Below are 23,785 nucleotides of genomic sequence, written 5' to 3' on the forward strand. Positions count from 1 at the left end.
GGTGCAAAAATGTTAAACTTTTATATATACATATATTTTTTAAACCGTCATTTTTCTCTTAAATGCATTCCCAAACAGGTAGGCTCCAAAACCGTGAAATAGAAAATATGAAAACAATATTTGAGTATTAAAATAAAGTAATGATACTCTACACACTCATTTTACATTGACAAACATAATGTTTTTTTAAATGTTTTTTTCTTTTGTTTTTTGTTTTAAAAAAAAATAATTTTTATAAAAAATCACTTAAACAACGTCACCCCAACCAACCAGTATAAAATGAATATTAAGAGTAGCATTATTCGGTAAATAACAGGAAACAAAGAATGAAAGAAATAACACAAGTGACCTTTCATAAATTTTTGTTTGATATTTGAATGAATTTCATTAAAAAGCACTATGTAAATTTTAAGCTCAAATCAATATAGAACGAATGATAACGATTAATTCATCACTTATTTTAAAAGTTTAATATGATATTAAAAAAAATATTATAAGTTCGAATCTTGTATCAGTTAATTCACCTTTATTTTTTAATTAAATATTTTACGTGTTTAGCTTTATTTATTAATAAAGAAATTAAAACCATGTATAAGAGAAAGTATTAAAATATTAATTGAATAATTAAATTTATTATTTCCTTTTGCCTTAAATAATTGTTCGGACAAATAAACCTTATCATGGCTTCTCACAGTTATGACTGATATGCAACTTCCGATAGAAAAATGTTGAAGGCTGAGAAAAAATTAATAAATAAATATATTGCTGAGAGGTATAGTTTGCTAACGTGCGCGGTGGTGCGCACAAAACCCTCCTTATCTATCTATCCCACTCTCACCTGGCACATTGTTCCACACCAGAGCTCAAGCCCAATGGCGTCCTCTTCTCTCACCTCCACGCTCACCCACTCAAATTCCCCATTGTGCCCCTACCCCCTTCCCCAATTCCCATCTCGACCCACCACTCCTTTCGCTTCCAAACCGAAACCTTTGATTCACGGAACCAGAAGAAGCGACCTCGGACTGTGTGTCAAGGCTCAAACCTTGGACTTCTCGGGCTCATTCTTCGAGGGCGGGTTCGGGTCGGAGGACGACCCGCCGTACCCTCCCGTGCCGGGCGCGACGGCCGTGGAGGAAAAGGAGGCGCCCGAGTGCCCGCCGGGGCTTCGACAGTACGAGACCATGGCGGTTCTCAGACCCGACATGTCCGAGGATGAACGACTCACTCTTACCCAGAAGTACGAGGAGGTAACAAAAGATGAAAATAAGAAAAAAAAATTAATATTTTTGTTATTATTTTGCTGTTTCATGAATTCCCATTTAATACCAATGGAAGAAAAGCTTATAGAGTCATGTACTCATGATCATATGTCAATCGTGTATACTTTATATGCCATTACTATACCATGTCTACTTGATTGTGAGCTTCATTACGTCTTGTGATTTATATGTTTATAGTCCGAGTATGCAAGTTGGAGTGTGACTGGTTAAGTCCCACATCACATTGTATAGTGGTTGCAAGAGTTAGTGGTTAATATAAGATAATTGGGCTGGTAAATGTTGTGCCAGAATTAATGGTTGATATAACATAATTGAACCAATTTTGCAGTGCTTTTGAGGTAAATGGTGTGCTATATGGGATACTGGTTGCTAGGATTAGTGGTTGATATAACACAATTGAGCCAACTCTGTTGTGTTTTTGAGGTAAATGGTATGCTACATGGGATACTGGTTGTTAGAATTAGTGGTTAATATAATGTAATTGGGCCTACTCCGCAATGCTTTTGAGGTAAATGGTGTTCTTTGAGGGATACTGGTTGCTAGAATTAGTGGTTGACATAACATAATTGGGCCGACTTTGCAATGAATTTGAGGTAAATGATGTTCTACATGGGATACTGGTTGCTAGAATTAGTGGTTGACATAACATAATTGGGGCGGCTTTGCAATGAGTTTGAGGTAAATGATGTTCTACATATTAGCAGAATTGATGCCTCATTATGTGCAGAATTGACGCATATATTCTACCTTATTTAGTCTAGCTATTTATGGAAGAATATATTTATATAGGCAGGTAATTGATAAGCTTTATATCCTACCATCTGTAGTTTAGGGTTTCTTGCTTACCACTCATTGTCTCTCTATAAATAGAGACCTATGTAATATTGTAAGGAACAAGTTATCGAATACAATGTAGTCCATTACTTGTTTCTGCTCTTTCTCTCTTTCAGATATACTTCTCCAATATTATTCTGACATGGTATCAGAGCCACAAATCATCTAAATTAGGTTTTCTTAGTCTTTCAATTTCCTGGGTTAGTGGGTATCAAAGTGTTCCTTTGGTGTTCTGTTTGATTATGTCCCTTTGGGTGTTTCTCGGAAATTCTGTTTCTGGGTGTTTCTCGGAGGTTCTGTTCTAGGGTGATTTCCGGTGGGTTCTAAAACTGCTCTTCGGCAGTTTATGTGGAGTTGGGACTGAGCTATTGGCCATGTTTGGCGGTGGGTGTGCTGTCGAACGAGTACTGTGCCTAGCCGATCTGGTTGATCTGGTTTGGGCAATTGTTTTTTCAGGTTCTGGGTATGATTCGATTCTGATCGGTGATTCCAGGTTTTCCGGTTCTGGGTAGTAGCCGAGTACAATATGCGATTCTGGGTGTGATCCGGTTTTGATCGGTGATTCCAGGTTTTCAAGGAGATTAATTCTCGTTTCAAGTTTTCAGGGGAAGTAGTTCCCGTTCAAGGTTTTCGTTGCTCTTCCAGTTCAAGGTTTTCAGAGAAAGAAGAATAATCAAACTCAAGATTTCAGAATTTTCCATCTTGAATTTGAGGGGGGATATTAAAATATTTTATAGTTATAGTATTATTGTTTTTCCTAATTGACAAATTGATGCTTCTAGATCGTCCAGCATCAATTTGAGGGGAGATGTTAGCAGAATTGATGCCTCATTATGTGCAGAATTGACGCATATATTCTACCTTATTTAGTTTAGCTATTTATGGAAGAATATATTTATATAGGCAGGTAATTGATAAGCTTTATATCCTACCATATGTAGTTTAGGGTTTCTTGCTTACCACTCAGTGTCTCTCTATAAATAGAGACCTATGTAATATTGTGAGGAACAAGTTATCGAATACAATGTAGTCCATTACTTGTTTCTGCTCTTTCTCTCTTTCAGATATACTTTTCCAATATTATTCTGACACTACATGGGTTACTGGTTGCCAGATTTAGTGGTTGATATAACATAATTGGATCGGCGTTGCAATGCTTTTGAGGTAGATGGTGTGCTACACTGGCTACCGGTTGCTAGGATTTGTGGTTGATATAGCATAATTGGGCCAACTCTTCAATGCTTTTAAGTTAAATGGTGTCCCAACGTGTTATATTTATATTATAGCCATTCATCTCCTATGGTAGAGCTGCAAGGATTTTGAGCTGCAAAGTTTCTGTTAAATATGGTGTGAACTTCTTGTTGGTCTATTTTGGATGAAGTTGCTGTTTAACATTCGAGTAGGATATCTTGGGTATGGTTTGAATCCTCCATTCAGACCATGATTTTAATAACCAAGTAAGGGCTTATCCAAATTGGAATAAAAGAATGATGTTTAAGGAGCTACGAAAGGTAAGCTCTCAGGCAATATATGCCCACAGATTTTAAGTTTAATCAGCTCGAAGATGCATAATGAGGGTATGAAAACTTGAAGCACCGTCTTATTTGAAGTTTGTTCCTAGGCCTAGCTAGTGCTGCTCTTTAGATTTCTTATATCTGGGATTCAGGGTGACTACTAAATAATTCCTAATTGTGCTGATTTTCCAGTTGCTTGTTGCTGGGGGTGGCATGTATGTGGAGGTATTCAACAGAGGGGTCATTCCGTTGGCCTATGGCATCCAGAAGAAAAACAAAGCTGGGGAATCTAACACATACTTGGATGGTATCTATCTTCTCTTCACCTACTTCACAAAACCCGAGTCCATTGCGATTCTTGAGCAGACGCTCAATACAGACGACGATGTTATCCGATCAATGAGTTTCAAAATAAGGAAGAGGAAGTATTAGTTTATTTTGAATCGATTGTTTTGGCTTTGAGAGGAAGACCATTAGGAAACAAAAGCTTGTATGCAGGGTGTAATCTCATATGCTATGAATCTTACTTTCTGTCCCTACTTATTGGGATTTTTCATTTTTGTAATATAGTTGGATTGATGGCAATAGAAAATCGATGCAGTTGCTAGAAGTTGCAGATGTGCAATGGAATGTGAGCATATATTTTGAAATTTTTACATCTTGGTTATGGGCTTAATAATTTGCTTGTTTGGCTTCTTCCATGATTTGATTGAAATGCAAATTAAGCACAATTCAACCCTAAACGCAGAAGACCAAAAAATCACAATTGCACTGAACCTTCCACTCTGGTAGTCCTGTATTCTAATGTCCTGGATAATGTCAATATGTTCATTGTTGTCCGCCAAAAAAGTAGAGAAGGCAATTTGTGTTCACGTATCAGATTTGGACCGTGTTGATGTATGAGTAAAATATGTGTAAATTCTAATTTAACTCATTTAATTAAATGGGTCAGACATCTGAACTCTAAATTGTTAATTTCATATTTCGTATTGAGTTTACAAATTGTTTAAAAAATTGACATCCTTAAAAAAAAAAAAAAAAAAAAAAAAAAAAAAAAAAAAAAAAAATGTCTTATTGTTGCGAGTGCAGCTTGGGATGATCCCCGTTCCTAGTCATCTAAATTCTTATCCTTTGACCAGTGGGGAAGTGATTCAGAAAATATCTGCCCATCATTATGGGGTTGTGCTAATGAGCAATGAAATCTGCCTATTCAAGTTGGTTCGAATTACAAAAAAAAAAAAAAAAAGGGTTCGAAATGATCCTTTATATGGGGATATATGACAGTCCAGATGAATTTAAGAAAACTTTGAAATCAAATTGAAAGAATGGGAAATATTTAGGGTACTATTACTATGAAAAACTTTCTTACTTATTTATATGAAGAAATCACAAATTAAGATGAGAGCCTATCTGAATAATATCATATCAACTACTTAATAACTAGAAGTTGATGTATTATCAATCATATTGGCCATCACATCAATTTGTAGGACTTTTGTAGTAAATTCTAAAATTAAATCTGGTGGCTGTGACTACCATATCGAAGAGATTTGGTGGTCGCGACCACCCCTGATTACCTCAAAGGTTATGCCGGTGGTGCGACCACTTTGAAAGATTCGGTTGGGATGGCCAACTACTCCTTGGGGGAGAGATTGGTAATTTTATTTTTTATTTTTTTTGAGCTAACGTGATAATACCATGTTAGTAATTTTTTTTGAGACTGACATGGCAGTACCCGTCAACGCGGAAGCTAACTTTACGTAAATTGTACATAGGACTAACATTTTTCCATAGTAAAATGCTAAGTATTCCTAACATTATTCTTAAATTATAACATGTTTATTTCTCTACTAGAGTCTATTGAATAATAATGTTTAAACCTAGGATAACTACCTAGTATGGATTTGACCTTTAGTATATATAGCTAGTAGTATATATGCACTGAGCCTCGGAGTGTTGGATTTTGCTTTCTGACATGAGGTCTATTGCTGTTATACATATTAATCCTTATCATTTAGTTTCACTTTTTTGTCAAAATAAAGAAATATTTGGAGATCTTGTCTTATGCATACCAGTCATCACCCACCCCAACAAGAGATCCTGCCTTGATACGCCACTAATTAATACTAAAGCTAAACAATTCACATGAATTACATGTGTCCTTATCATCTTTCTAGTCTATCGTCATTGTGAGAAACTTTCAAACTATCATCAGGGATCCATGAAATGATAGAAATTATAAAGTTTTTCTAATTAATTTTAATATATATATATATATATGTGATAAAATTATCTGCATTTTGAACTCCTATCAATTTAATAAATTGTATTGGAAAAATTTTCTTTCAATCCAATCTGTTGAAAAACTTTATCCTAAAATCAAAGTCACCCTTCTTGGCAAGCACCAATCATTAAACTGCTTACATTTAGTTATAGTTAAATCATGAGATTTAGATTTAGCATGATCAGCCGCCACCTAATAGTAATTGGATTCACCTTTTTCCTATTACACATAAAAATTTCCCAATTAAGTTGGTAATTTATGAGGATTACTAGGAAATAGTAATTTATGAGGATTACTAGGAAATAGGAATAAAAGTAGGAGGACTTTGTTCAATTCAATTATGTGTGAATTAAGCAAAAGCATTTTTTATAGGCAGAGAATCCATTGTCTGAGGTTTTGATATGTATCACTCCAGTCTCACATTAAGAGTTGGTGGATTATAAAGGAGTTCATGATTGCTAAGTCTAGTCCTACATTAATTCCTTACTATGTGAGATTTAACTTTATAAGCGATTTTAGAGACCTTCAACTGTAACTTTGACTGGTCATTTTAGAGTGATAGTACAAATGTATAACATAGTCCTAACGAAGACGTTAAGGAGTTAACGGAGGGAGCGGAGAGATTGTAATACCCTAATCCAACATTGAGAAGATGATGCCTTTGTGATGACTTGCTGCATAGAGCTGGGGTAAGTTCACATAGAATGAGTAGATTATAAAAGAGTTCATATGTGCAAACTTTCACATGAATTGTTTACTTAATAGTGCAGATATGACGAGCGTTTTTCATAAATCGTTACAGATTTTATATCAACTTTTTGATAAAGAGGCTTCTTCATAATCCACCAACAACAGTAATCTCTCTTCACTTCAAGTAAGGGACGGTTCTAACATTAAAAAGCATCTTAGAAAAGATCTTAAAAGTGGACAAGTTGCACCAAGTAGGATCTTTCTATGTGAAATGCATTAAAATAGGGTAGATATGTCAGAAAAGCAAATGTTGGCCTCAAATCTTGTATGCTATGATGCTTCGGAGCACTTCTTAATTAAGTGGCTAATTAAAGAATGAGTTCGTACAAGACAAAACTATACTATATGCCTTGCACTTGGACACCATGTCAACATACCTACTCAAAGTTGTAATTTGAATTCTTTATATAAACATACGTATCCAATTCCCTTCCGTTCAAACGCCTCCAATTTCCTCCCATCTCCAGTTCGATTTTAGACAACGGACCGGATTCCCTTCCATTCAAATGCCTCAAATTTTCTCCCGTCTTCTGTCCGATTTTAGACATGTGACAAAAAAAATAGATTCGAAGGCTAAAAATTACCCACGTCGAACCCGTCCCTTAACGCTAATCTAACACTGTTAGCCATATATATATATATATATAACAACCAATAACCACCTTTTTTGTTGTTAAGAAATTGGAGGCATTTGAATGGGAGGAGATCCGATCCCTACACATATATGCTTTCAAAGTTATGTCATGACTCGCAATTATATGATGTAAAGAAAAAATCTTTGAAAAAAATAAAATAAAAAAGGCTGGAGCTAACAACATCATCACTTTAGTGCATGAGGATATGATAGTCATGCTTTATTGATGCTTCGTGCTTGATCCAGTGTTTATGTAATAATGAAAAGTTCAATGATAAAACATCATCACTTTAGTGCAATGAATTAAAGAATTTTACCTTTTCAAGAGAATAAGTTCTTTGATTATATAATAGAAAAGAAAAGAAAAAGAAAAAGAAAAAAAGAAAGAAAGAAAGAAAGAAAGGCTTGGCTCTAATAAGTAATAACCACTCAAAGTGTAGGGCACAACCCTATCTTTTTTCTTTCCCTCACGGTGGACTAGAAACTATATGTAAGAAAAATATTCCAATATAATTTCTTTTTATTTTATTTTTGTCCCCCACTTAAAAAGGCTGCACTGATTTGACAATTTTAAAAAAATATAAAAACATTTAGGAGGTTCGCTTAACATATATGGCACTAAAAGAACGGATGGAGATCTCGTACAATGAAGTGCCCAAATAGTCCAAATAGGTGGGGTTCAAACTGTCTAAACATGTGGGGTTCGAGCAATCTCTCACATGAAACTACTCATTACATTGATCATAGACCCCAAGAAATCTCATGTCCATCGGGGAACATACATGCCTAAATACACTAACACTAGTGGGCTTAGTTGCTCTTAAATGTTCAAACTTATAAGGTAGAAATGTGTCAATTTCTTGATATTGAGTTAAACCCACTTTGCTAACCTAATGGTACCAAGGGCATTAAGCCATTTGACCTGCCAAGTGCCAACCTTGAATCTGATTGATCTTTTTTGACATACATATACAAAGTGTTACCTACCACAGAAGCTCACAAATTCTTTTCCAAGTGAGGCCTTTTCCAGCATCTCTTGACAATAAACAAGTCTGCAGAAACCTGGTGGTTAATTAAAATTGTTTTATCTGAGCATATCTTATATCAATCGAGTCCCTTTTTCTTTTTCTTTGTTGATCAACTAAGCAATGGAAGGATTCATGATCATGTTGGGCCCATGCAGGGAGGACAAAGAAAAATGGGCCGAAGTGCTTTGTGTGAGGGCCCTTAAAATTAGTGGAGAGTCCTGGGCTCGTCCCATCATATAAAAGAAGAAGATACACCATCATCATGTAAAAATGATCTTCAAAAGCTCTTTGCTTGTTGATATTTTATTAACAAGTTACAATCGTTAATGAGTTTCCAAATCCACCAGCAATCTTTTAGTACTTCTCTCTCTCTCTCTCTCTCTCTCTTTGTGTGTATGTGTGTAAAGATCACACAGAACAAGATTTTTCTGCATAAATACACTCAACAAGGCCTTTGAAGCTCTCCTATATCTTGGACTCGATGGGTTTTCCTCAACCTCCAAATCCTTCACACCTTTCTCAGGCAGTTCAACTTAAGCTTTACCAAGCTTTCATATTCTCAATTCCCATCCTTTTTTCTATTATTCTCCTTCTGCTGTTTTACTTGTTCTACCTCAAGAGGAGAGCTTCCATTCTCTCATATCCTCCACCAATACTTCCTATAAGTTCTAATCCAGCTAATTCATTTATTACCTTAGTAAGACCCCTCTCTCTCTCTCTCTCTCTCTCTCTCTCTCTCTCTCTCTCTCTCTCTCACACACACACACACACACACACACACACACACACACTTGCATACATACATGCAAACACACATGCAAATAGAAAACAAGTAGAGCATGTGTTGTTTTGTTTTATGTACATGCATAGCATCAATGTGATGCTAATGATGATGAGCATAATTTGACAGTTCTCTTCCTGATCTTTGTCAAAGTTTTCAAGCTAGAGATCACAGATGCAGTGTAAATTAGATGATAGCTGTTCTTTTTTAATCCAATATATATTCATCTCGTTCTCTTTTTGTTCATATTTTCTGCAGACATGTGAGGTAGGTCTGAAGGGGGATATCAAGGACAAGCTTCCAGTAATCTTATTTGATGAGGAACTAAGGACAAGGGAATCACAGTATGTTATTAATTTCTTTTCTCTCTTCTTTTTCCTTTCCAATTTCCTACTTAGTTTTGATCCAAATAAGTGTTGAGCTAAGTTTTTGTTGTTGGAGTAATGTCACGGCTCCGTTTGTTAATGCTTTTGTCTTGAAGTACTTTTTATTAGTGTTTTTGTTTCAACATAAAAAAAAGAAAAAAAAAAAAGTATTATCAAACAAAGCCGATCTTTTGTCAATTATGCCCTGCAACAGATGCCCTGGATGGCTTTATATCACTTCCACCATCATGCCGAGATAGATGAACGGTATTGACATTGACCACCAATAAAGTTTTCTTTTTCCAAACTCCACAAACGGCCTAGATAATGACACATCCTCGAAACCCCCTACAGTTTTGCAGAGTTGTTCCTGTAACCAGTTATGCCCCATATCGTCTAGCTGGATAAATATTTGAATTCTTTTCACATGCCACTTGGAATCTCTAATGGCATCCACTATTTTTTTTCAAAAGTGCGTTTCTGAACATGCCTGATAAGAAAGTATTAGAATATGTGAGAAATGATATCTTTGGAGTGGAGGGTGACCAAATATGAATAAAGTTTAAAAGAAAAACATTTTGGTACTATTCGATATTCTTCAGAAAAAGTACCCCCAACTAGATAAGAACAACATATATCAAAGTGCAATCTACAGTTTTTTTTTTTGCCTTGGAAGTTCTAATTACTTGGCCCTTTTGAGATATCCTTTTGCTTAATTTGTGGCCCCCATATTATGTTATATTTGATTATCCATTTATCCCCTGTTTGCTGTATCTTCCAAGTAAATTTTTGACAGTGTTATTCACTTCCATTGTACCATGATCAGAAAGACAGATTGCTTCTGTCAATTTAAAGTCCAGCAAGATCTGGACTGCTCATAGAGCTCAAGTTTTTTAGTTGGTCTGGAAAGTTTTTGCATAAGTTGTGTCTAGTGCTAACTAAAGTGCCAAGTTTGGAAGTTTGTATAAGATTACTAACTTCTATTGCAAGACATATTAGCAAGATCTATGAAATAGAAAATGGGAAACATTTTAAAATATTATCAGCAATCTGCCAATTAAGGTGTAAGTTGAACTGTGATAGAAATGATTAAGTCTACCGTTTTCTATCGGCTTAAATTTTTGGGATAAGTACCGATTTAACATGGTATTAGGACAAAAGTTATGAGTTTAAACCTTGTGATATCAGTCATTCACCGTTCATTTTAGTTAAATATTTTATGTAAGGCTATAAGTGAGCAGAAGTGTTAAAATATTAATTCTAATGCTTAAGTTTCCATTTCCTATTATGTTAGTTTTTGAGGTAAGTGACGATATTTTATGAAATATTTTTCACAGATGTTGCGTATGCTTGGGAGAATTCGAGATCAAAGAAGAGTTGCTCCAAATCCCATTGTGCAAACATGTGTTTCATGTTGAATGCATACATCACTGGCTGCACTCGAACTCAACTTGTCCACTCTGCAGACGCTTGGTGATCGTCCCCACCACCAAACTTCACAATCCTGCTCCACCTACTATATCAGAGGCCTTCCAGCAAGAAACCACAACAGCTTCCAACCAGCAGCAACAGAGTGAATCATCGGAACAACAGCAGCAGCAACAACAAGAAGACGATGATAGCTCAAATATCACCAATATATCAAGAGAACAGATAACAGTAGCCATTGAAGGATCATCGAGTGTGAGTGTATATTTAATGGAGTGCTCTGGCCGATTACCTTAGTAGTGAGTACTATTCCGTTTGTAGGGAGAATGAGATGGTTCAAAATCAAGAATCAGCAGTTCTCCATAGCAGAACACCATAAATTATGGAGCATATCATGCCTTCTTTTCCAAGTTGGAATAAGTGCACTAGTTACACACCAGTTCTGAAGGCTTGTTGGCAGGCACATGCCTGTTGAACATTCACATTCTTTTTGCTGTGTTATTGCTTTTCCAACTTTTTTTAAGGCGGCTAATGTTAGTATTAGTGAAGCAGAGGGAAGATCAGCATAGTTCTGGATGCAGTCATTTGAGGTTTGTGTAATTTGCTTTTTCTCACTTCATGCAATAGTAGAAATGGAAAGTCACCGGAGGATAGAAAGAACAACTCTAAATCTTAATTTCCTTTATTTTTGTAAGAGAATTGAAACTGCTATGCAAGGAGTCCATTCAAGAAATTATGCAATTATCATAATTTTGGTGAGCATCCTTCCTTTATCTTCTCAACGTTAGAATATTAATTAAATCATTAAATTAGCAATTTGACAATGGTCAAATACAAACAATAAAGTTTTTACTCATTTCAGAGCAAGAAATATAACACCCTTAGATTGTAACACCCTAGTTCTATATTGAGAAGATGAATAGTTCATGCAGAATAGATGGATTATAAAGCAACTCGTAGATGCTAAGTTTCACATTGATTTTTTATTAGGTGAGATTGAGCTTATAAGCGATTATAAAAAAATTCAACTATACTTGACTGATATTTTTGAAGTGATAGCGCATATGATTAGCGCTTTCCCCGAGTCATTACAAAAAACGCATAGGCAAGATATGACAAAAATAAGGGCCAAGCTCCTAATATCAATAGCAATGCCAAAAGGGTCGAAATTATAGTAGTTTTGGACGGCATTCTTCCTTCGTCACTCCTCAAGACCATGGCTTCATAAATTGGCAGGGAATTCAAAACTGCAAAACCTGCTATGAACATCTGCAGAAAGAGACCATCCACACTGCTGCTGCCTCTTATAACTTGTATGATTCCCATAAAGAAGGAAACCAAATTGATTATCGCCGCCATTGTTAGTGGCACAAACATGGGTGAAGAGACTCCAAACTCAAAGATGCCTTGATCGTATCTTTTCCTTTGTTCATCATCAACCACTTTGCTGGTCAGGCTGAAACCATAGGTGGAAATGCCTAAACATTTGAGGAAGTATTCAAGGAACCCGAAGATGAAGGATGAGAGGCCTCTTATCATCCACATTCTCTGATTATTCCACCATCTTTGAACACTTCCTCCCTCTATTACAAATTCAAGGAGATCTTGTCCATAGGCTCCAAGGAAAAGAAACAAGTACAAGAAAAACCATGGCTCTGATAACTGCATGCAACACATTTTCCAAGTTTGGGGATTGGAAATTAAAATCACTATATAAAAATAACGACTTGATTTAAAGTTTTCCTCTCTCTAAACTCGATAGAAAAAAATTCCTTCCACGCAGTTTATTGAATTGACATCTCTCCTTATAACATGTGATTCTTATACGTATTATTAAAAATATATGTGAGAATCACATACTTTAAGGATGAATAATGCTATTTTTCACACTCATTTTACACTATCTGACGTGGCGTGTTTTAAGTGGCTATCACTTTTGTTTTTTTAAGTGGCTGATATAGAAACTCACTTCAAACACGGCACGTTAACCGGTGTGAAATGAGTTTAATAAATGGTTGTGAAGAGTAACATTATTCTTTTAAGGGGAGATGTCAATTTAAGAGTAATGTTACTTGTCACACCCGCATGACGTAGCGTGTTTTAAGTGGCTTTTCTTTTATTATTTTTTAAGTGGCTAACATTATAAGCGACTTAAAACACGTCATGTCAGCCAATGTAAAATAGGTGTAATAAATGATTATTAAAAATAGCATTACTCATTAAACTGACATTTGTCCTTATAACATGTGATTCTCACACACATTTTTAGAAATATGTGAAAAATACATGTTTAGGTCCATACCTTTGGGAATATAGTGAGCCCATTGAGAAGAGCTAGTTGGGGCAGGAAAGCATATACTGTGATAGGAAGAAACCAAGAGGACCAGAGAGAATAATTAGTGTAGGCTAGGCCCATGAGAAGGCCCATAGAGCTGGTGCCGAAGGTTATTGGCCGGAATTTGCAGAAGGCAACCTGAAGACCGCCGATCATCCATCGTTGGCACTGGTACAGAGCGTCGATGAGGCAGATTGGTGCATCACCCAAAAAGGCAGGCCTCTTTGGATTGCAAAAGACGGACCTCCATCCCTCGCATTTTAGCCGATAGCCCGTGTAGTAGTCCTCAATCAATGATCCGTATCTGAAGCCCATCTATGCAAATTTTGTACAATTAAGGAATTCATTTGTAGTTTATAACTATATTTTGTCAAAAATGGAGCTTTTTCGAGCTTGTTTAATCAATAATTGCATGGAAAATAAATGGTAATTTTTCTTTTTTCAAATTCAAAGACCCCAAAAATATACTCAGAAGGCCGGGATCATGTGAATAGGTGTTTTCAATTCAAGCACGATAAATACTAAAATCACCAAAGACACGTGTGATTCGGCTAACTTTATCTCCGGTAACGTATCTCATTCGGATGCCCACCAAACGAGCTTCCAACCGAGCATTTTATGTTTCTCAGGATTGTTCAAGTTTCTGATTTCTGGTCTAAGTACCATCTTAAGCTGACAAATTTAAACTTACACCAGACTTAGTTTTGACGACAAATTAACCAACATAAAACCTAACATTTTTCAATAACTACGGACCATATATTACCAAATTTGGGTTTAAAGGTTCGATCGAAAGGATCTAGACTCCCTAAAATTGGCTGCTTGAATTGCATGCAATTCAAACAACCTAAAAAAGAGGGAGCCTGTGGTGCACCTTGTGTTGTTCGGGGCATATAAGCCCCACAACCCTCTTTTATGTGGGGGTTGATTAAATAGCATACAATTCGGGTAATCATTGGCAAGGAATCCTTAATCCCCTTTAGTTGGTTGCCCAAATTGCTCACAATTTGGACAAGCAATTGCCAACGTCCTTATTCTTAAAGGCTTAGACAATACAATAGGAAACAAGACAAAAAAGAGAAACAAAATAAAAGGAATACCTCAAAGCCCCATTGAGTCTTGTTCTCATAATCGCACTTTGCAACCTTGTGTGCCAATTCCAGAATTGGTTGGGACTGAATCGTGTTCTTGTCCACAACATGGTCCGGGCCAAGCTCGGGGATTTCTGATGACATACTTGTTGCCAACGGACCTCCAAAGAAAGCTCGTCGATTGAAAAAGCATCCGGTTCCGACATGATTAGGTCCCAATAGTCCGTCCAATCCCATCGGATTAGTTTGAAATATTCGTTTATATTCACAAGCATAAATGTCATTCTTGTTGATCCCATGAAACATCTGTGGGAATTGAATGTATGCCAATTGGGATTGAATTTTAGAATCTGAGAGGTAACACAATGCCCGAAGAGGAGTTTGAGGATCATTCGGGTACATATCACAATCTAAGGTCAGGAATATAGGTGCATTGCTCATGGTAGCCGACACTCGAATCTTCAATACACAATAACAAAATCAATTAAAAAGAAAAAACTATAAGCCCAAAAGTAGCAATATTTGCCTACACCTATTTTACAATTTGTTGACACAGGTTACCATGTAATTGGAACGGATAGAGACTTCTAACAATTTTACTGTCTGGATTGCTAGTAATACGAGCAGTAAATATAAGAGAGTCTCTATAAAACCTACATGCCTAAATAGGTCTCAGGCAGGTGGAAAGGCTCTTTCATGCACGGATTACTAGCAACCAAACAGCAAATTGATGTAGATCCGAACCCGATTAGAGCCACCTCAGCCACACAAAAAAAAAAATTAGTGAAAAATGCAAAATCAATTCATTTGATTTATCTTATTTACAATTAACTCCATGTAGTATCAAAATGAATTCAGAGGTCCTTGAGATATGCAAAATAATAATAATAATAATAATAATAAAAACAACAACAACAATTTATTCCCTATAGTCAAATTATGTCCACTAATTTAACAGATTATGTTAGCGTGACATTGATTCAAATAGGGCACGTCACAATTTTACTGGCTCTAACATGTTAAACTAACAAAATATGTTATGCCAGTTGACAGAATTTGACTATAGAAAGTAAATTATTTTTTTGGCATACCTCAAGGACTTATGAGTTCATTTTGATATTACATGGAGCTAATTGCAAATCAAGTAAATTATATTGATTGATTTTACAATTTTCCTAAAACATAAATACTCGCCAATCATATGTTGATCACACGTGTCAACGTGTTATAAAAGAATTGTAAATCTAATACTTTCTTTGTGATACAGTGCATTCTATAAATATATAGGAAATGTTACCAGGACATTGAGGGCACCGGCCTTGAAATTGTGGGGTGAAGTCCTCCTCTTTTCCCTAGAGACATAGATGAGGTTTGGCATCAAGTGGCCCATGGTGTCTTTGCTTTTGCTACTTTCTAAAAGGATCTGCTCATGGTTAATTAAAGCCAATTAATTGGATGCCCACTAAGATTTAAGTACCTAATAATGAAAATTAATCTATGTTTTTAACTTTTCAATTAATTTTGCCAAACATACGATCGGAATCAAGTGAATTAAAGCTGATTCATTTAAACATCTAACGGTGTATATGATGTCACATCCTTTAAACATAGTGCTATCTTAATTAAAATTTTAAATAACGTGACAATGTATATATATATATATATATACATCATTAAATCCATAAACTTTAATCTGAACCAAGAATTGGATCGTCTTCATTTCACTTTTTGCGCAACATGGATATACTTGAGATGACCCTTAAATTATTGTGTAAATATTAACACAAATAATAATTATGAACCCATGGATGATTAAAAAAAAAGAAGAAAAAACCTGAATGACAGTGGGATGATCTTGGCCAGTAAAACTCTCATCTGTCCATTTGCTGAAAGCTCTACACTGTAGCTCGTCAGTGATATACTCTTCGCCAACTTTCCCCCTCTCAAGCACATTCTCTACCCTGGCTTTCATGCTTTCATATAGTATCTACAGCATGGTTAAAAACATGAGGATTAAGCTAATGGTAATTAGGAGTATTGATTAATTCTTTTTCAATGAGATAATATCACTAATCCAACAAAAATCCAACCTATGAAGAATTCCTCATTACAAATTAGAATTTAAAATTTGGAAAAAATAATAAAAAAGAAAAAAAGAAAAGAGGACAGGGATCTTTTAGGTTTTCTACATTTATACTTTTATGACCAAGTTTTTAAAATCTTAATCGTTGTTTTTGAATAATTATGGTTGGAAAACACAAAAGAAAGTTATTAACTTAAAAAAAAAAAAGAAAAAAAAAAAAAAAAAAAGAAGAAGAGTAGTTTTGGTTAGTTATTTTTTATAGAAATAAGAATGCAGGGTGAATGCTAAGTATAGAATCGTCAAAATCTACATAATTTTATTAAAAATAGTAGTTAAATTTTTTAAAACTCTACTATAAAATTACTCTGAATGCCGACAACAACATGTTATATATTAATTTAATTAACCATGTGAAACAATAGAAGACAAAATTGGACAGAACAACATTTCAAGTTTAAATTATTCCCCCTTGCTTAGTATATTAATATTTCTTAATTAATAATTAGAGATGACCAAAATAAGTTTCACCAAAAAATGACAAAAATAAAAATAAAATAAAATGATACGTCGTAAAAAGTGACATAATATTATTATACAAATTTTGTCCTACTCGTCCCTCCTCTTTTGCAGCCAATTTGTCTTGCGGCAATCTTCATGGGACAAGCACGGCCAATTTTTCTATATTTGTTTTTTTAGAGAAATAATTTTTTTTCCCTGTCCTTTTCTTATCTTTTTATTTTTTAAAATTTTATTAAATCTATCACAAATTTGATGATAATTTTTTTAAAAATAGGAATATGAAAAGAAAAATGTATAGCACGTTTTTTATTTTTATATTAAGAGCATCTTCAGAAATAATAATCAAAGTAATTATTGAAAAATAATAACTCTCTACTTTAACTACTTTTTTTTATACTTTCTCCAACAAATTCTCTCTTCTACTTTTTATTTTTTTAAAATATTATTTTATGTGGAAAATAGTGTAAAAGAAGATAGAGAGAAAAAGAATTAAAAAAGGAAAAAAAAAAAACAAAAAAAAAAACTGTTTGTAGCGTGAATAATGAATAGACTATTCTAGTTCATAATACTTAAATTTGACTATTATTAGTCATTTGCTTATTAGGTTAGAAATGCTCTAATAAACAGTAAAATTGGCTTTTGGGACGGAAGGAGCGGCGTTACTAATAGGATATTATTATTTGGCGATCTTTTATGTATATCTTTTTATATATTATCACCTTTAACTAAAATATATATTAAATTAAATTGATAACATAAGTAAGAGTTATCTAGAAGAAAAAAAAAAATGCATACTACAAATAACATTCTCATTAATAATTTGAATTGACAGGTTTCTTTTTAAGAGAATAGTTTGTACTTGTTGCGACAAAAAGAAGATACAAAAGTGCCTACTTTGTAGTCCAATCAGTAGGAAGGTCTCTTTTTTTTTTAATTTTTTTTTTTTGTGGTTTTGGAAATTTCTTCTGAGAAAGTTGATAAGGATGATATAAATTAAGATATCATCACCGACGGAAGAAGTATATATATATATATATATATATATATATATATATATATATATATATATATATATATATATATATATATATATATTTTTTTTTTTTTTTTTTCTTTTAACAATTAATATAGCAATAAGGTGTTGGTCAAAATTACCTTAATCTTCTCAGTGTCGGAGCACCAAAAGTCCTGATTTGATGCAAAATAGGCTTCTGGGCTTCTCTCTATCATGTTTTTCTTCCTACAGAACGGTAACCAGTGACTCGCAAACTTCGCAGCTTCCATGCAAGCAAACAACGTCAACTGCGAGCCCCCATCGTCCGATATATAGATCGAAATCTTCTCCGTTGGATAGTCATAAGCCATGACAGCTAACGTCGTGCTGATCAATCTCAACGGCGGCTCCTTGTACGGATCCGCAGTGCATATGAACACGTCCAGCGCCGGAAAGTCTGGTTTCTTCAAGACCCTTTTGAGGTTTTCAGGGTACTCCTGACGGTAAACGATAGTCATGAGGAAACACTGCCGGGTAGCCCACATGAAGGCGAGGACGGCATCGGAGAGGAAAAAGGAGAGGGAGATGAAGAAGGAGGCGAACGTGGCAGAGTGGATGAGTTTGAGTGCGTGGTAGTAGAGAAGTGTCGAGATGGCACACGCGTAAACTGCGGCAAACGCGCGGTTGAACGTCGTCCGACGTGCATGTCTTAGGGCGTGAAGGGGATGGGCAGAGGAGATGGAGCTGGCGCTGCGCACTCTCTGGTGCTCCATGTTTGTGGTGGTGTACAGTGTATCACTGGAACAAACATATATATAGGCCAAACGTTTAAGTGAAAAGGTAATTAACTTGGTAATTGCATTCATGAAAAGGTAAGAATTCATTGGAATCTTTGATCAAACCTGAAGTGACGACGAAAAGGACCATCATTTTAGATATGAGGCCTGATTGCTTCACTACAAGAGTGCACAACAAGTGTACTCTCCCTTTATATGAGAGTAGGCTCACATATCAGGTCCCATTGTGAAGAAAAAAAATATACAAATTGTGCATTTCTTAAGGGATAATTGTACCGTTAATTCATATGGTACAAAGAAGAAGAAAAAAGGCAGGCCAAGGAGTGGCTAGCCACTACAAAAATCACAACAATTGGACGCGTGTCTACAGTACCGATTACTGTAGACACGCGTCCAATTAGACACGTGTATCTTAATACACGTGTCTAATTGTACCGTGTCCACAATTGGACACTCGTATTAAATACGCGTGTCCAATTGGACACGTGTATTTAATACGCGTGTCAAAATGTTATTTTTTTTTCTAAATATAATTTTTTTAATTAAATAGAATTTCAACAATTGGACACGTGTATTTAATACACGTGTCCAATTGGAGTATTAAATACACGTGTCAAACTGTCATTTTTTTCCAAATATAATTTTTTTTTAATTAAATAGAATTTCAACAATTGGACACGCATATTTAATACACGTGTCCAATTGGACGCGTGTATTAAATACACGTGTCAAACTGTTATTTTTTTCCAAATATAATTTTTTTAAAATTAAATAGAATTTAAACAATTGGACACGCATATTTAATACGCGTGTCAAACTGTTATTTTTTTTCAAATATAATTTTTTTTTAATTAAATAGAATTTTAACAATTAGGGACGTGTATTTAAATACACGTCCCAGATTGGGCACGTGTACTGAGTACACGTGCCCAATTGTTTGGTTTCTCCCGGTTATATGTGTTTTTTCCTGCTTATATATGTGCATATATATATATATATATATATATATATATATATATATATATATATATATATATATAATTTTTAAAATTCAAATAATATAATAATATAATAATAGATTAAATATATATATATATATATATATATATATACAGATCGGAAATGGGTTTCTGAATTCTCTCTCTCTCTCTCTCCCTCTCCGTCACAGCCGCGCCGGCCAGCGTCCGGCCACCGCGCATCAGCCCTTCCCGCCGGTGAGACGCCCTCTCTCCACCTCTCTCTGCTCGGTACAGTGTTCTCGGTCTCTCTCTCTCTACCTCTCTCTCTCTCTCTCTCTCCCTCTCCGTCACAGCCGCAGCGGCCAGCTTCCGGCCACCGCGCATCCGCCCTTCCCGCCGGTGAGCAGCCCTCTCTCCACCTCTCTCTGCTCGGTACAGTGTTCTCGGTCTCTCTCTCTATCACTCTCTCTTCCTCTCTATCTCTTTCTCTCTCTCTCTCTCTCTCTCTCTCTGCGCGCGCTCTCTCTCTCTCTGTGTATCTCTTCCTATCTCTCTCTGCCTCTCTCTCAGTATCTCTATGTCTCTCTCTCTCCCTATCTCTCTCTGCCTCCCTCTCTCTCTCTGGATCTCTACGTCTCTCTCTCTCTAATAATGTTCCGTTTGTTTTTTTTGTATTTTTGTGGTCGAAAATAATAAAATTTGGAAAAAAAAAAACAAAAATTTATTAACCCAAATAAATTTAAATAAACAATAACAAAATTAAATTGAAAAAAAATTCCAAATTTAAGTTTTAAAAATTCAATTTGGATTTTTTTTTTTTAAAAAAAAACGTTTTGACACGTGTATTAAAATACACGTGTCAAAATGTGCAATTAGAGTCTTGCACATCTGACACGTGTAAGACGCGTGTCAAAATACTCGTGGCAAACATTTTGACACGTGTACAGTGCCGTACACGTGTCAAAATGCACGTGGCAATTTGACAAAATTTTTGTAGTAAGCCAATATTGGGGGTGGCCGCAGGTGGCGTGCGGCCACCCCCAATGGCCTGGGGTTGGGTGGCCACACGCCACCCCCCCCCCATTGGCTAGGGGTGGCTGGCCACCCCTTGGCCTGCCTTTTTTTTTTTTTTAAAAAAAAAAAAAAAGGTTTATTTATTTATTTTTTTAATAAATTTATATTTTTTTTTATTAAAATAGACAAGTGTCGCCATCTTATTGGCGATATGTGGCACTGACGTGTAGGGTTATCAGATTCCGTCAAAATAGTAGATGAAAAATTGACCTAGGGAGTAAAACGTAATTATTGCATACCACAGGGACCTTCCATAAACTTTTTAAACTATAAGAAATAAAAAATAATTATAATATACTATAGAGACCAACAATACACTTATCCCTAAATATAATTATAGATTAAGACTGCTCGACCATCGTTCTAAAGCCAAAAAGATGTGATATTCCTTGTCAAAAATAGTATATGAATGTGCTTACGTCACCTTTCACATAACTCCAGAAAAACTGGCGGGGAGTTCAATTATTGGGCATATCTGAACACTATGTCCAACTTGCCAGCTGTGTGGTTTGGAGCCGTCTTCCTTTGATTTTTTTTTTTTTTTTATATTTTTTTAATGATAAAAAGGAGAATATTAATGATTTTGAAAAGTACTTTTATTATTATATTGATTCGATTTTTTTTTTATACGATAAATTCGATCAATATTCTTGGTGAGGTCCATCTCAAATATTTTTTTAATGGATTCATTGAGATTTTTTTTTTTTTTTTTTTTTTTTGATATTGAGAATTGTTGGCACTATTCATTTTCCGTTCTCTTTGGGTAAAGAGGGCTTTCCGGTTCAAACAGAAGATTAATTTAGGAAAAGAAATTCTTTTCACAACCCTTCATTATTATTATCTCTTCTCTGTCCCTTTGTTTTTTTTAATAGGGAATGACATCTTAGAATTTCTTAAAAAAAATTTGTTTGACAGAATTCTTGAAAAGTATTTTATTTTTGAAAAAAATATTAAAAAACCTCATTAACTAACAGCTGATTTTAAAATAGTTCACTGATTCTTTTGCAACTTTCTTTAATTATCATGAAGAACTTTTCCTTAGCCGGCCCTAAAGAAAAAACTCTCAAAAAACATATCTGAAAAGATGGGGGAGCATATTTAGTCCCTCATCCTCCCTCTTTTCATTTCTACTCACCGCTCTTACTCTCCCCTCCCATTCTAGTCTTTTCTTTTTTTTGCAGGTATTTTTCGACTAGATCAGTGATTTTGGCCTCTACGCTATACATCTGTCCATCTACCTCCGTGTTGTGCCATCTATCTCCTCCATGACCGCTATTGCTGTTTTCTGGTTGTATTTTTGCTTTAAATTAAAGTTTTCTTCTCCATAGATCTGCCCTTATAAACGATCTATGAGATGAACGATAATCAAGTGTGAGGAATTATCCCTCATAGCCTGGATAGTTCGGTGTGAAGGGTTATCTCTCACGGCCTGGATAGTTCGGTGTGAGGGTTTATCTATCACGATCAGTTTAAATAAATTTTTTTAGGATATTTGGCTATCATTGTCTTAGATCAAATAAAGCTACACAATCACTTCCTCTACCTCATTTATTTTTTCTTGATTTTTTTTTTTTAAATTTATTATTTCTTTAACGGAATATATGATTTGTGACAAGAGTATTATAGGAATATAATAAAAAAGTAGCATTTCTGACACACTTTGATAGTTTGATAGATTATTTTAACACACTTGAAAATTCATAGTACTATCTTAAAATTAGCTACTAGTTCAAGTGGCCTTTTTAATCTTTTTTCCTTTATTTTTTGAAAAGAGATAAATACTAAATATGTTAATTATGTGAATTAATTGAGAATTTTCTAGACTCTTAAGAAACAATAGATAATATTTTCAAATGTTGGAGGAAGTGGAGAGAGATTTTTATTACATTAATTGCATGTAATGGGTTTTCTCGCGTACAAGGGGAAGTTGGTGATGCCCCGCCTCCCACTCCGGCCACCGTTAATGTCTTTGATAGATGCAGGTCAGAGCATAGAGCGTTGGGGGCTCCACATGAAAAACTTCATTCAATCAAAAACCGGCAACTTGATGCTGGCACGGCAAAAGAACTTTGATGCTGGCTCAAAGTGTTTAGGAGAAATGCATGATTGATGAAAAGGATGCAAGATTCTAGACCACAAACTTTGATGGTCCACCAACTTTCTTGTCTATTCTTCAATCCTTCGTAGCCTTAGCTTTAGTAACTGATTTTTTTTTTTTTTTTTTTACCAAAAAACAAAATAAAAATCAATCTCTGTTTCTTTAAATAAAAAATTAAAAAAAAAAAAAACCAACCTATCAAGCGAAATGTATTCAACCGGCATATGATTCTTATATAATTTTTAATAGAATATGTATGCATGTGAGAATCGCATATGTTTTAAATATATTTCAGTTCAATAGACTAGATTAGAAAAAATTCATCCAACTTAATTTAAAGAAAAATTAAGACTTTCTTTATTTTATTGGAGGAAGACGCCTTACAGATTGTCAACGCAATTAAAGCACCAGACAACAATTACTACAAAAAAAAATAGATGTTTTGAACTCTTTTTTTGGAGTCGTTTTAAGGCCTTAAAACGGCTCAAAACAGTTTGAAACAATTTTTTTTTAGCCGTTTTGCACATATCAAGTATTAAAGTCTTGGTTTAAGCCGTTTTAACATAAACGATTAAAACCCTAAAACGGATCTAAATTTTTTTTTTTTTAAAAAAAAAAACATTTTTTGAGTAAAACGACTCTAGATAAAAAGAAGTTATATATATAAATAATACGTGATATAGCAAGATTACCAAAAAACGAACTAAAACGCCAATAAAAACGATCCAACTGAACCCTAAACATCCGCTATGAACACAAACTGTTCTAACTAAAGTAATATAAGCCAATTAACACTAATGTTGCCAAGCCATGTGAAAAGTGGGAACTGAACCAAAAAGCAATAAAGAGCAAGAGATAGTGATACTTTCAACTATCATGAAATCCAAGCATAATAGAAAATTCGAGCCTGCACCAAAACACATAGTCTATAAGAGAT

At 34.8% G+C, this 23,785-nt stretch overlaps 3 protein-coding genes across 4 annotated transcripts; 2 read left to right on the plus strand and 1 right to left on the minus strand.

Annotated features, from left to right (window-relative positions):
- Window positions 1–725: 725 nt before the first annotated feature.
- On the plus strand, window positions 726–4,238 carry LOC133854525 (small ribosomal subunit protein bS6c). Its single transcript, XM_062290763.1, has 2 exons — window positions 726–1,247; window positions 3,821–4,238. Exons 1-2 carry the CDS (start codon window positions 726–728, stop codon window positions 4,058–4,060), a joined length of 762 nt encoding a protein of 253 aa, XP_062146747.1. The 3' UTR covers window positions 4,061–4,238.
- Window positions 4,239–8,626: 4,388 nt separating this feature from the next.
- Window positions 8,627–11,660, plus strand: LOC133854218 (probable E3 ubiquitin-protein ligase RHA4A). Its single transcript, XM_062290306.1, has 3 exons — window positions 8,627–9,021; window positions 9,364–9,449; window positions 10,808–11,660. The coding sequence occupies exons 1-3, from the start codon at window positions 8,806–8,808 to the stop codon at window positions 11,193–11,195; spliced, it is 690 nt and encodes a 229-aa protein (XP_062146290.1). The 5' UTR covers window positions 8,627–8,805; the 3' UTR covers window positions 11,196–11,660.
- Window positions 11,661–11,910: 250 nt separating this feature from the next.
- LOC133854217 (cellulose synthase-like protein G3) lies at window positions 11,911–18,885 on the minus strand. 2 transcript variants are annotated; one of them, XM_062290304.1, is made up of 7 exons: window positions 18,823–18,885; window positions 18,082–18,718; window positions 16,159–16,311; window positions 15,622–15,747; window positions 14,334–14,783; window positions 13,201–13,548; window positions 11,911–12,560 (listed from the first exon to the last, which is right to left on the minus strand). In XM_062290304.1, exons 2-7 carry the CDS (start codon window positions 18,691–18,693, stop codon window positions 11,967–11,969), a joined length of 2,283 nt encoding a protein of 760 aa, XP_062146288.1. In that variant the 5' UTR covers window positions 18,694–18,718; window positions 18,823–18,885; the 3' UTR covers window positions 11,911–11,966. The 2 variants fall into 2 exon arrangements, with proteins under 2 accessions (XP_062146288.1, XP_062146289.1); XM_062290305.1 differs by lacking the exon at window positions 18,823–18,885 and having other exon boundaries at window positions 18,082–18,743.
- Between the last annotated feature and the right edge of the window lie 4,900 nt (window positions 18,886–23,785).

The sequence above is a fragment of the Alnus glutinosa genome, chromosome 13, assembly GCF_958979055.1.
Source record: "Alnus glutinosa chromosome 13, dhAlnGlut1.1, whole genome shotgun sequence".
Classification (NCBI taxonomy): Eukaryota; Viridiplantae; Streptophyta; class Magnoliopsida; order Fagales; family Betulaceae; genus Alnus; species Alnus glutinosa.

Coding starts and splice junctions, on each gene's coding strand:
- LOC133854525 (XM_062290763.1), top strand. CDS start 726: ATGTTGAAGGCTGAGAAAAAATTAATAAATAAATATATTGCTGAGAGG. Junction 1,248..3,820: donor TTACCCAGAAGTACGAGGAG/GTAACAAAAGAT, acceptor CTGATTTTCCAG/TTGCTTGTTGCTGGGGGTGG.
- LOC133854218 (XM_062290306.1), top strand. CDS start 8,806: ATGGGTTTTCCTCAACCTCCAAATCCTTCACACCTTTCTCAGGCAGTT. Junction 9,022..9,363: donor CTAATTCATTTATTACCTTA/GTAAGACCCCTC, acceptor TATTTTCTGCAG/ACATGTGAGGTAGGTCTGAA. Junction 9,450..10,807: donor CTAAGGACAAGGGAATCACA/GTATGTTATTAA, acceptor TATTTTTCACAG/ATGTTGCGTATGCTTGGGAG.
- LOC133854217 (XM_062290304.1), bottom strand. CDS start 18,693: ATGGAGCACCAGAGAGTGCGCAGCGCCAGCTCCATCTCCTCTGCCCAT. Junction 15,748..16,158: donor ATCATCCCACTGTCATTCAG/GTTTTTTCTTCT, acceptor AACCATGAGCAG/ATCCTTTTAGAAAGTAGCAA. Junction 13,549..14,333: donor AGACTCAATGGGGCTTTGAG/GTATTCCTTTTA, acceptor AAATTTGCATAG/ATGGGCTTCAGATACGGATC.